This window comes from Eschscholzia californica, unplaced genomic scaffold (assembly GCF_041429995.1).
Source record: "Eschscholzia californica isolate CP2 unplaced genomic scaffold, dmEscCali1.0.p SCAF_5, whole genome shotgun sequence".
Lineage (NCBI taxonomy): Eukaryota > Viridiplantae > Streptophyta > Magnoliopsida > Ranunculales > Papaveraceae > Eschscholzia > Eschscholzia californica.
Window position 1 is genome coordinate 46,908,417 of NW_028238472.1, and position 13,476 is coordinate 46,921,892.

General features: G+C 35.8%; 1 protein-coding gene and 1 pseudogene across 1 annotated transcript; both read right to left on the minus strand.

Annotated features, from left to right (window-relative positions):
- Nucleotides 1–1,181: 1,181 nt before the first annotated feature.
- On the minus strand, nt 1,182–2,055 carry LOC147539845 (embryo-specific protein ATS3B pseudogene; annotated as a pseudogene).
- Nucleotides 2,056–8,432: 6,377 nt separating this feature from the next.
- LOC147539846 (SPX domain-containing protein 1-like) lies at nt 8,433–13,432 on the minus strand. Its single transcript, XM_086641873.1, has 3 exons — nt 12,900–13,432; nt 10,114–10,240; nt 8,433–9,116 (listed from the first exon to the last, which is right to left on the minus strand). Exons 1-3 carry the CDS (start codon nt 13,194–13,196, stop codon nt 8,707–8,709), a joined length of 834 nt encoding a protein of 277 aa, XP_086497999.1. The 5' UTR covers nt 13,197–13,432; the 3' UTR covers nt 8,433–8,706.
- Nucleotides 13,433–13,476: the final 44 nt, after the last annotated feature.

Below are 13,476 nucleotides of genomic sequence, written 5' to 3' on the forward strand. Positions count from 1 at the left end.
TGTGTATTAGAGCATCTCCAATGCAAAACTCAAAAAAATCTCTATTCGTCCTATTTGTCAAGTTCCAATTGAGATTCTCACTCCTAGGTGTCGAAAATAGAGATCCTCAATTCTTGTATGTCTCCAATGCAACACTCTAAACTCTTTTATTTTACTTACGTGTCATGGTTATTTTTGTAAAAAAATAATTAGTTATTTTGGAAATATACGAAGACTTGATTTCTATTGGTTGAAATTTAAATATTGATGAGTTGGACAATTAGAGATATCTCAAGAGGACACTCTGAAAATAGAGTGTCCTCTTGAGATATCTCTATTCCACTCTCGACACATCATCTTTGAGATCTTAGTTGAGTTTTGCATTGGAGATGATTTTTTAAGAAAAACTCATAAAATCCTATGTGGCACTCCGAGTTTCTAAGATTGAGTTTTGCATTGGAGATGCTCTTAATTTGAGATATTTTAGAGATCTCCATTTGACGAAAAAAATTTTAGAGTGCCCCATATTGCCACTTAGGAAACACTTGACAACTAGGATTTTTCAGAGTTTTTCTTGAGTGTTATATTGAATATTCTCTTAGGACTTTATGTTTTATCATATATATTTTACAGTTAAGTCATGCATAAGACGTTCATGACATGATCCTATATAAGTAAATAAATGCGTGCAAAAAATAAACCTTCCACATAGATTCTAGGATGACCCATGAAACCTAAAAGGTCTAATCTTCTTAGCATTCTTCTTGATTCGCTATAGATTTCCATCCTCGAATCTCCATGAAATTCTCTTACTCGAACAAAGCTTTCCATCCGTTTGTTCTTTCAATAGACATTTGATCCCGAACTTCTGATTACAAGACTCAAATCTTATAAATTTGAAATTAAATTACAAAGGCCACATCTTTCCGTGCTCAATATAAAAGAAATAAATATGTGATCATACTAGATTTGGCTGGGATATGTTAAAGACATATTCACATTTTTCCTTCAAAGAATAAACCATAATAGGTCATTAAACATGGAAATTGAAAAGTAAAATATTAGACCAAATACCGAGGATTATAAGAAAGTCGATTCAAACACCATCCCATGAACATTTCAGAATTGCAATTTATTTTATTTTATTTTTGTAATTTTCCAAAATTTTGATCAATTAATACACAACCCCTCCTCTTTATAGACTAGACAGAAATCACTGGCTTGCCCTTACACTTATTAAACCCATACCAAACTCCATTAGGAATAAAGGTGTTGTAAACAAATGAAACTTCCATTGACTTAGAATCATAGATCTTCACTGTCTCTGGTTTCCAACCATCAGGTCCAGTCCTGTATAAATACAAATAACATATCCTCTGCATACATGGACCAGTTATAGCAAATTCATCTGTTGAACATTTCTCAAATACCCTAGATCTTGGATTATCAATTCTTCGTGCATGAACCTGATCATATACACATCAAATGAAAAATCAAATATCCACCACTTTATATCTCATTTTCTTTAATGGGTTCTTTTTTATTTTTCAAAATTTAATCCCAATATCGAAAGAAAAAAAACAATACTAATAAGCAGGTTGATTCTGGGCAGAAATCCTATATGGCTAGTCGGGCTTCTCTGTTTAGTGGTTATCAAGACTATTCACGTAGGATTTCTGCATAGAGTCTGCTTGCTTTTTCTTGTTCCCAAGTATTTTTCAAAAATATAGATTCTGTTTAATGGGGTTGACTTTGTTTTCGACAATTTGGTCTAAGACAAGAAAGAATGATCAAAATTCAAACAGACAATGAGTTTGTTTTTTTTATTGAACAAACCTGATGACCATAAGCATCTCCAAAAGAGATACCAATCTGATCACGAGTAAAGGAAGTTGAAGAGCAACTTGTTCTTATCTTCAATGAATAAGAACAACTATTGGGTCTTTGGTTGCTTTCTATCTTGAAAGATTTGAGCTCATGAGGGTGTTGGGTGGTGATGGATTCAGCTTGACATAGGTTGAAGAAGATTGCAGAGATTAGGAAGAGAAATGCGATTGCTTTGTTATTGACCACCATTTTCTCTTTCTAGAGTTCTTCTTTGAAAATTAAGAGAGAGAGAGAGAGAGAGAGAAAATGGATTATAAAAATACAGTGAGAGTGCAAGTCCATTTTATAGGAAAAAAAAAATAGAGTGAGAGTATAATGACAAAATCCTTCACAAAATCCTTAAATTAATGACTCACTTTCACTTGGTCCTTCACTAAATCCTTCACAAAATCCTTAAATTAATGACTCACTTTCACTTGGTCCTTCACTAAATCCTTCACAAAATCCTTAAATTAATGACTCACTTTCACTTGGTCCTTCACTATATCCTTCACAAAATCCTTAAATTAGTGACTCATTTTCACTTGGTCCTTCACTATGTCCTTCACAAAATCCTTAAATTAATGACTCACTTTCACTTGGTCCTTCACTATATCCTTCACAAAGTTCATTTTTGTTAAAAGGGTCCCTCTTTTAAAAGCCACCCCCAAATCTTTCATTTTAGTTAGAAGGGTCCCTCCAGAAAAAATGCACTCCCCCTTCTTTAATTTGACCTAACGGAAAAGTTAACGTCGTTAGGTCAAAATTATTCAGATCAAGAAAAAGTCCCTCGACCAAAAGCCCCACCCCTCCTTTATATTTCTCATAACCTCGGTTTGATCTTCTTCTCCAGTTTATCTTCTCTTTCTCTGTAAAATCTATTACCTCTATCACTACCGCCATTTTCATCTCTCCCTCATTCTCTCTCGAGTTCTCTCTCTTGTTGCCTCTTTCTTTCTTTCCGTTTTCATCTTCATTTCTTCCTCTTTCATCTTCCTCATAACTGTAGTTTTAGGTTTTTCGATTTTTTCAAACTACATTGTTTGAATACTTGAATCTACTGGTTAGCAACACAAAGAAGAAGATTTGCAGACCTTATTTGGAAGCATTTCGTCTGGAAGCGGGTGAAAATCAAGAGAAGAAGAGAACCCCCAAGTGAGCTTTCTGGTCGCACCAGACCGAAAAGCTACTAGTGACAAATACGGTGGGCTCGAACCGTAAATGTTGCATAATTCGGTCTGAGCCCACCGAAAATTGGGCCAGTAGCACCAGTAGCTGCTGGACCAACTTTCGGTAGACATAATTTGGCCTGAGCCCACCGAAAATTGGGCCAGTAACACCAGTCGTTCAATGATTATTTAAATAGTTGATCCTTACTTCGATAACACACTAATCATCATGTCAAACCAATATTCCTTTTCACATGTGAAACTTCTTTTATAACTTCCCAATGGAGATTCCATTCTTTCCATTTTTTTTGTGCTTTAACGTCATTGGCTATATCTAATAGGGCAACTCCAATGTAGGGACTCAGTGCTCTAAATTGTTTTGGGAGTTCTTGATTTTTTTCAATTCTAATAACGGGTTCTCAACAAGGGTTCCAAATTCAAATTATGTATATCTGTGAAATTTGTATTTCAATTTTCAACCATGAAATTAATAGTTTCAAATACAAATTTTAAATTTGATATTATTCTATAGAGAGAGAACTTCGAAAAGATTAAAAACAAAAGTTGAAAAAATAAAAAAATAAAAACAATTAACATCTCAAAAATAGAATATTTGATTAAACAAAATTTAAAATAAAATAAAAATGTATTGGATAGATCCCCTTTTTAGGAGATCTACCCAATTATGACTGTTGAGTAAAATGGTCATAATTGGAGCTTGGAACCCGGGAGGGTGGGGCTCCCAATCCCACCAGAAGCCCAACCCCAAGACTCTCGAGTTGGACTTCCATTAAATTAGGAGCCCCAACCAGCCGCATTGGAGGTGCCCTAAAAAACCTTTTTTATCCCAAAAAAGAAAAAATTACAAAGGCCCTATAAAATTAAATTAGCCAGGCAATTCCTCCTCGTGAGAGGAAAGAGACACGAAGATAAGCTAATCATAACTCTTTATATCTACTGGAGTACATACATAAAACTAATATCATAGAATGTTATTTTTAGTGTTGTGTCTACTTGATTTTTAAAATTCTCACGTTCCTTTGCTTCCATAAAAAAATTAAAAACTAACTAGTTCGTAAAAGGAGAGTTCAATTTTTAAAAAATAAAAAAGAGAGTTCCCAGTAATAGTTGTTTTTGTTGGAGTTTCACACTTTTAGGTGTCGTTTGACAATCAAATGTATAAGTACTTTTGCTTGTAGTAGAAGTTCTTTTACTTTAAAAAAGTAAAAAAGTTTTCGAAAGCATATTTGACAAAAATGTTACTTATAAGTAAAAAAAAATCAAAAAGTTAGTTTGGTAATCCAATTTACTTTTGATAATTTTATTTTTCTTTTACTCGTAAAGTTACTAGATTTCAATTGAACTTAATTATTTATGATTTCCACGGCTACTCTCGTATACGAAATGGTGGTGATATTGGTGGTGGTGGCGGTGCCTTGAAGGTATAGTTATTGGGTTTGGTGTTAGTTGAGGTTTGATGGTGGTGGTGGTGGTGGTAGAGGTATGATGGTGGCAGTGGTGGCGGTGGTATGAGGATGGTGGTACTAGAGGTATGATGATGTTGGTGGAAGTACGGGGGTAGTGGAAGTATGGTGGTGGTGGTGGTGGAAGTACATCGGTGGTGGTGGTGGTGGTGGAAGTACAGTGGTGGTGTAGTGTGGTGGTGGAAGTACAGTGGTGGTGTAGTGTGGTGGTTGAGATATGGTGGTGGTGGTGGTGGAGGTATGGTGGTGGTGGTGGTGATGGTGGTGGTGGATAAAGTATGTGAGTGGTAGTGACGGAAGTATGGTGGTGGTTGTATGGTGGTGGTGGTGGTGGTATGGTGGATAAGACAATTAGGTGGTAATGATGAAGGTATGGTGGTGGTAATAGAGGCATGGTGGTGGTAGTAGAGGTATGGTGGTGTTGATGGTGGATAAGATGTGTGGGTGGTAGTAGTGGTGGTGAAGGTACGGTGGTGGTGGTGGTGAAAGTACGGCGGTGGTGGAGATACAGTGGTGGTGGAAGTACGAGGCGGTTGTAGGTGAGGTGTGGTGGAGGGGTATGGTTGTGGTGTTAGTGATGTGGGGGTGGTGGAGGTAAGAAGGTGGTCGTTAAGGTTTGGCGGTGATGGTCGAGGTATGGTGGTGGGGGAGGTGCAATGGTTGTTATGCGGGGGTGTAATGGTATGGTAGAAGTTTTGTTGTGGTGGTGGAGCGGAGATAGACAGGAAAAAAAATTCGTTACGTAAAATTCATGCATGTGTTGAACATAAGTTATTTTTCTTTAAAGTTAAAAGCTAAGTGAAGTCGGTAACTTTGACTTAAGTGAAGCCGGTAATTTTTGCGTTACTTAACTAACCTTGTTATTTTTCTATTTAAATAAATAAAAAAAGTAACTTATTTTAGTGTTGTCAAAAGACATCTTACTTGTGCGTCTCCGCATCAAAAACTCTAATACTTCTGGTCAAAGTATGTAGCAGTTGAGCAAGATCAAATGGCCCACCTTTTTTTCTTTGTTGAGAATCAAATGGCTCACTTGCAACAAAACAAGTTAAATGGCTCAAAATTGCCCATGAAGCTTCCCATCTCAAAAAAAGTCAAACGCATCAAATCTAGTTTTTTTTCTTCTATAAAGTCAGATTCTGATTGATCTAATTCAAATAACAAAATAACCTGAAATCAATACTTTAGACACCAATTTTGTTCCGAACAACATTATCCTTTTATGAATATACAAACATTTTGAAATACTATACATCTGATTATGGCATTCTCAACGGTGACCTGAAAAACCCAAAACATAAAACTCCATCCAAATGACAGCCTCCAAATTTTCCTTCTTTTAAAAATCAACGTAGATGCTACTTTTACGTATATTAATGCATGCATCGGATTTAGCTTCATTATTCATGATCATTAGGCAAAATTTATTGAAGCTAAAGTTCAAACGATGCGCGCTCGCACAAGTGAGGAAAGTGATGCGCAGGCAATTCTTCATGGAATTCGTTGGGCGGCTAACCATAACTACATGTATATTATTGAAAGTGATAACCTCAGTCTCATCCATCATCTGCAGAATCCAAGGCACTCAATTCAATGGCAATCAATGAATCACATACAGACTATAAAGAAGCTGCTACCAAAGTTTGACAATACCCGATTTGCTTACATTGCAAGAGATCAAAATCACCACGCAGATAAACTCGCGAAATGGTCTAAAAAAAACTACTAGCAATAGATTCTGGAATTACATTCCCGAGATAATATCTACTATGTATTATGATAATACTCTTTTGACTTAATATTATAATCACTTCAACAAAAAAAAAGTATCAATGACACTTCCTCTACAAAATGGGTCATCAATGAACAGAGTAAGGTTCAAAATCAATGGTGACCAATATATGGACAATCAAATACCTTATGTGGACAACAATTTTCGGGTCGGTGCAAATCAACTATGCTTGAAGTAATTGACTTATTTTTAATCGGGGGACAAAACTTTAAAGCCTTAAATATTAAACAATAATTGATTCAGGGACTAAACAAATACTTTTCTATAGAAAACTAAACTGCCAGTCTGACGGATTATTACCAGAGTTCTATGATCACGCCGGAGATGATGAATTTAACGGCAACTTCATATCATAAAACTCTGGTTTTATTTTTCTGTAGATGCCATAATAACGGTTCATGTGCTCTTGTCAGTGGAAGTTGTAGAAAATCTTTAAAAGATTTGGAGTTAAAAATTGGGAATTCAAATCCTCCATGATTAACTTAGGGTTCAATTTCGAAGTAATTCAAAATTTCATGAACTAGGGTTTAGTCCTACTTTAAAGTGTTCTGTTAAATCAAATTTTTGAGGATCTTTTCTTAGAGGGAGTGTTTCAATTTTGACATTAATTAGTTCAAGGGTGGCCAATAAAATTGATTGCTTAAACGTTTAAATTCTAGAGAAAGTTAGAGAACACCTTATAATTACTTCATATCCATTCATCTTTTCTCTCTCTACTTCTTTACTATTCAGACATGTTTATACTAGAAGTAGTCTTCTTAGGGAAAAGGATTTGAACGAAGGAAGGGGAGTCAACGGAAAATCAATCAGAGGCTGATTGCCTAAGTATAATAACGGCGGTGAAGATGCCAGCAGAAGAAGAGTTTGAAGATTTCTTCTTAGATTGAGAAAGATTAGCAAAAACGTTTGAAGAAAGGTAAGTTCTTAGTAAAAACCATCATCGACTTCATTGAGCAGGTTTTTAACATACCCAAATCTCACTTTATCAAAACCCTAGAAATTGAAACTTCTTAATTTTAAGATGTTCATCGGAAGGTCTTAATGAGTGGATAGGAAAAGCAACGAAGGAGAAGGACTGATTGAAAAATATAAGATTAATGCCCCCTTATAAAAATTGTTGTCCATTTAAGATTTGTAATTTTAACAATTGTCCATATAAAATAGTTGTCCACATAAAATATTTGATTGTCCATATATTGTCCACCAAATCAATCTTCAAGTGATTCTAGCAATTTCCTCGTGATTTTCTTCCATAATGGAATGAAAAATAGAATTAATTTCTATTTGGACCCCTACTTTGTGACCAACTTCTTTTATGACCTCCTATTTTCTGGAAATTTAAATATGACTCACTTTTTTGATGTAAATGTCTAACTACCGTTCCTTTAAATATTTTTTCAATATAAAATTATAAATAAAACATTAATTCCGCCTCATTTCCCTCTCCACCACACATGTCTCTCCACGTCACTTCTCACCACGTCTCACCACACATTAATTTTTCGGCCGACGACTTTTGTCGGACAAGGTAATGGTGAGTTGGAGAGAGAGAGGAGTGAGTTGGAGAGAGAGAGGTGAGTTGGCAAGACGTGAGGTGGAGAGAGAAAGAGGTGACGTGGACATGTGTGGTGGAGAGGGAAATGACGTAGAATTAAGGTTTTATTTATAATTTTATTTTGGAAAAATATTTAAAGGAAGGGTAGTTAGGACATTTACATTAAAAAAAGGGAGTCATATTTGAATTTACAGAAAATAAAGAGCCATAAAAGAAGCTGGTCAGAAAGTAGGGGGTCAAATAAGAATTAACTCTAAAAAAAAAATAAGGACTTTGATTTAACCAATTCAAATAGATGGAATCATTAGAGTTGGTATTAAATCTAGACAATAGAAACCTCCATGACAGGAAGGTAAGGTTTTGCCTAGGGCTTGACAGCAGAAAAGTAACAGATAGTGATGAAACGTGACTCAGTTGGAGAAGTTTCAGATGATTGATGAGAGAAAATCCTGTCAATATTCTAAAACTTGCTTCATTTGAGCTATATAACCAGAAAATATCAAGAACAAAAGTTAGAAACCAAGCCATTCATCACAGGATGTTAGACCATTAGATGAGAATTAAAAGCGGTCAATTTTCAGCATTAATTTCACGTTCAAGAACCGATAATCACATATCCATAAAGGTATCAAGCATATTACAAGAATTATTTGTTTTTCATTTTATTAGATGCAAATGCAAGCAACAAAACGTACACGTAAAGTGACAATCGCTCGTTAACCACACCATTACTCACTCTTTCTCTCTCTATCTATCTCTACCTCAAGAACCAGAACAAGTCGAAACAAATAGAAATAAAAGTTAACCCATATTCTACGTTGTTACCTGTGTGCTGCTTGTGTTCGGAAAAGAAGGAAATGTTCAAGTTTGATCAAATCCGCGGATATTCATTGGTGGCATCGAGAACACACTTACAGTTGAGCTTCCACTTCTTATTTCCTTCAACGCGCGTAAAGCCGATAGAGTACTCTTCATATATAAGCTTTCCATGAATTCTATTTCCTCGAGTTCTTTTGGTCCTTCTCTAAGTATGGTATCTATATTAGTAGGATTCGGTTTAGTGTTGCAAATTTTGTCTCCGTTTAATGCCTCATTTGGAACCGAAGGATCGTTTATGCGGAAGAGATGGTCGAGCATTGTCTCGCATTCTTTGATGAGTTTGTAAAGCATGTCTGTGGTGTAGAAGGGTTGTTGTAATACACCTTGAAGGAAGGGCAAACGAATGAGCGCTCCTGTCCTCTTGTCGTACTTTTTCAGTATCTTCACCAAACCTGTTAAAGCATATGAATATGAACTAACAAGTAGAATATATAACTGACTATTGTCACCAAACTTAATATATGGAAAAATACAAGTTAGTTTAAGGGAATATAATATCGACAAAGTGAGTAACACAATCCAAGAGTTTGAAAGACTTCAATTATGGAAGTGTTAGAAAGTCAGGCAATGGAAAATACATGTCTACAACATTTGCGGGAATGCTTGATTGCCCTAGATTTTCATTGAATTTTAGCATAAAAATATTAGGATGTCATACTCGGACAATTAGGACTGCACAGATAACAGGGCCGATAAAATAGAGTTCCCCACTTTGTGATGCTTCCACTAGACTCATAGAAACAACAAACACAACTTCCATCTACATACTAGCCCGAGAAATGAGCCAATTACTCATAAGAAACTAAGCGCTTGCTCAGACGAAAGCCTTCTTTCTCACTACTAAGTTCTTCGTCTCTAATCGTCGAAATGGAAGGTCAGCGGAAGGGTTCTTTTTTTGACAAGGATGCTCCAGAAAGCAACGGCGGGGTAAGGAAGTCCCCTTGTTGCCCCGAAGTGTAGTTGCTCTTTGTTAGGCAAGCCAACAGAGAGGTACACCAAATGTACCAGCGCCTGAGAGGGCAAACAAAGATATGCTACACAAATGCCCCTTCATCCTTTGGCACAAAGGGAAAACCCTTTCATAACTAAACCGAAGGAAGATCACATATGTATGATTATCAGTTGTTGCTTAGGTGGGAGATGCGCGCGACTCTCCAAGCACCAAAGGGAAAACCCTTTCATAACTAATCCTCGCCCACAAAAAGCAACTCCTTAGCTTAAGAACAATGGTTCAGACTACAATCTCAGTTCTCAGGAGTCAAATACGTTTCAACACGATTCTGTCAATTTCTCTTCATTGAGATAACAAGGTACCCAGTTCATAAATAAAGGTAAGATGATATAATTGACATGCTATTTATACGAAGAGCTGGAGAGAGAGAATAGTACCTGTATAGTTAAGTGCACTATAATTCTCTAACAACACCATCTCTCCATGGAAATCCACAATTTCCTTTCTTGCTTTAAGCAACTCTTCCTCTGATTCCTTTGCCATACCAACTCTGTCCTGCAATTCCTGCCAACAGAAGGAAGATCACATATGTATGATTATCGCTTGTTCTAACTTCTAACTTTTCGATTTTCACAAGTGCACCTACGGATTTTTGGATGAATCTGTTGGGTTAGTTGGTTGCTGTTATATATTACTGCTCAATAAGAACCAACAATAACCATCTTAACTGTCGTTTTCTTTTCGTAATATAAAATAAGTAACCACTTCATTTTTTTTGAAAGTTAGGTACAACATAAGTAACCACTTCAACAACTTGAACTGCACTTACATAGATGATCATCGAGTATAAATTAAGAAATGAGGGGAAAGGGTAGATCTTAGTTTTCCACTACTACTAACGGAAATTACTGGAAATTGAAGCTAAAAGAGGGGAGTGAGAAGAATGGTTAGAGGCTCTTAGTTTTCCTCTACTATTAAAGAAGATTAGTAGAAGTTGGAGGTAAAAAAGTGGGGAGTGAGCAGAAAGGTTAGAGGCCTATAAGAGAACTCAAAAGACAAGTAGGGTAAATTAAAGTATTCTTATTATTCATAAATTGAATATGATAGAATCGTCGAAATCAAACATTTTTTTAATGAAGTAGTTTAGTTTATTTTAAGCAGAACCCGACGCATAAAGTTTTCAATAAGACTTACAAAAAATAAAAGTTGGTTTTTAGTTTATTTTAAACAGAACCAAACAGACCTAATATGTAGATAATGGATGGCATGTACTCCAAAACCCTGGAGGTTCCAGGTTCGATTCCTAACGGAGGTGAAATCAAGGGTTTATTGAACATGGGTTACTAAGGTGTCAATAAAGTATTTTAGTTGGCCTATAGGCCATAGTTTAGTTGAGTTTTAGGCCATTCATGTAAGACTTTAAATTTGGAAGCTATCGTGCTTATCACATCTTTGATGTATCAATGTCATTGCAATGACTATCGTAGATCATAGTCAATTTCCAAAAGAGGAAAAAGAAAAAAGAAAAGAGATTAAATGTGCAATGGATGTAATTGATCTAATAGTCACAATTAACCATGAAATGCAAAAACGACGATGATTTATCATGGTGTTTATCGTACTCATATAAACTCTCACTTTTCGGTATAATAAATAATAAGAACCACTTTACCACCAACTCAAATTAGAAGCGATCACATCAGACTCAACAAAAAGCGCCTGAAGGTTCCAACTAGGGTTTGATGTGGCTGATGAACTGGGCGTAAGAAGATCTATAGAAGAGGGAGACTCTAGGATTTTAACAGAGTTTCTTATCCAACGGTGATCAGACGGTCCTAGGGGCGGACCCACATAGGGCCAGTGGGGGCACGTGCCCCCACGACTATGAGTTAAAACTGTCTGAAAATTTGGGGATTATTTTTTGGTTAAAGCAAAGTAATTGCAAACTATGCCAAAAGGCAACGTCTGGCCCAGTGGCTCGGCCACTAACTATTCACACCTCAAGTCACAGGTTCGAATCCCACCCATCATCTAAGTTTATATCAAGTTTTTTGGGTAATATGTTTTGAGCAGTTTCAAAGGCGCCTCCTTCCTTCACAAATTTTCTCTAAAATTTGCATTGAGGGAGGCGCCACTAACCATTACAAGGGGTTTATTTAAAAATTTCGCAATTGTTTTCGCCCCTACTGTCTTTGTATTTATCTAACTGACACTCAAATTTTCCTTTTAAGAAATTCGCCTTTACTCCTATTCTTTTGTATTTCAAGCTTGACTTCACCTTCTGCTATAATTCATCCAACTTCCGATAGAGTTATTTGTATCGCCATATTGCCCTTATGCCCTATGGCCTATACATCCTTCATTTTTATGTATATTCCCAAACATTATTTAATTCAACTGTGAATACTAATTATTTATATTTAGATGTTAGTCAAAACAATTCACGGTTAGTTGTAGCCTAATTTTGGTGGAGGTTACTAATGAAGTTTCGTAATTCGTCATTGATAATAGTATTAACTTTTTACTGTTTAACTGTGCCCCCACAAAGAAAATTTTTTGAGCCCGCCACAGGAATGTCCCCTGGCGTCTCCTATATGATCTCGAGATGCTACACGTAAGGGCATCAACCTTCCACGTATCCTATAGACATTGTAGAAAATATCCAAATCAAGTGGCTCATTCGTTAGTGGCTAACGCATTACCCCCTCAAAGTTGAACTCTTGCTGAATGAACCTAACACGGTTCAACTTTTGTGTCAAATTATCCTTGTATGGCTAGTAATGTCTTATTTTATTTGGGAATCAATTTGTAACATTTCTCTTAATGACGTAATTGAACTTTCTCAAAAAAAAAAAAAGTCTTCCTAGTGACGCACCCAACAAGTATAAAGGGAATATCAGTGGAAAAGGTCAACCGAATCCAACGGTTAACACAAGAGAATACAAGTCCTCCGTAAGGAGGACACCAACAATTTGACTTTAACTGCGCAAGTTAGCAAATTGGAATCTAAACCCGGCGCACGTTAACAAAATGAAAAATTCATCCAAGGCCCCTTGTCAAATTCCGTCACCGGTAAATTACCATTAACGCCGAAATACCAATTATTCCGGCATAGTTTTCAATTTAATTGGAAACACTAAATTCATACCTAAAAATTACTATTCAATAAACCCTAAAAAAAATCTCTAGATGATGAAACAGACAGTAAAGAAAACAAATTTACCTTTAACCGGATGATGTATTCTTCTTCTTTATCAACAAAAAACCAATTGAATTTCTCGAGTTCAGCTTCTAATAACCTAATAAAATCGATTTCTTCTCTAGTCATTCCTTTCAATTCATCTTCACCAACGATCGTTAAATCTTCATCAACCGATCTAGGTCTTTTATTAGATCTTTCACCACATTTTGGTTCCATTAATTTCAATCTCTTCTTCAATTCTTTATAAGATAAAAATTTATCTCCCCATTCTGGTAATGTTTCTTCGATCTGATTACTCAAACTTTTCCCAAACTTCATCTTTTGCTAAATTTTCCCCTAATTTTCTCCAAAATAAGATGAAATCTTATACTAATTGGAATTAATAGAACTAATCAGGTGATAAATTTTAGGGCTTTAGTTGTGAGAGAGGGAAAGAGTTCTAGTTGTGAGGACCTCCCCAAATAGATAATTTTTTAGGGCTTTCCAAAGAATATTCGACCTATGTGTCCTAATCGCTAAAGCCAACTTTCAAGAGCTTTTATTCCATTATGTATTAGGTTAGATCAAATTTTACTAATAAAGTAGTATTTTCCCTTTC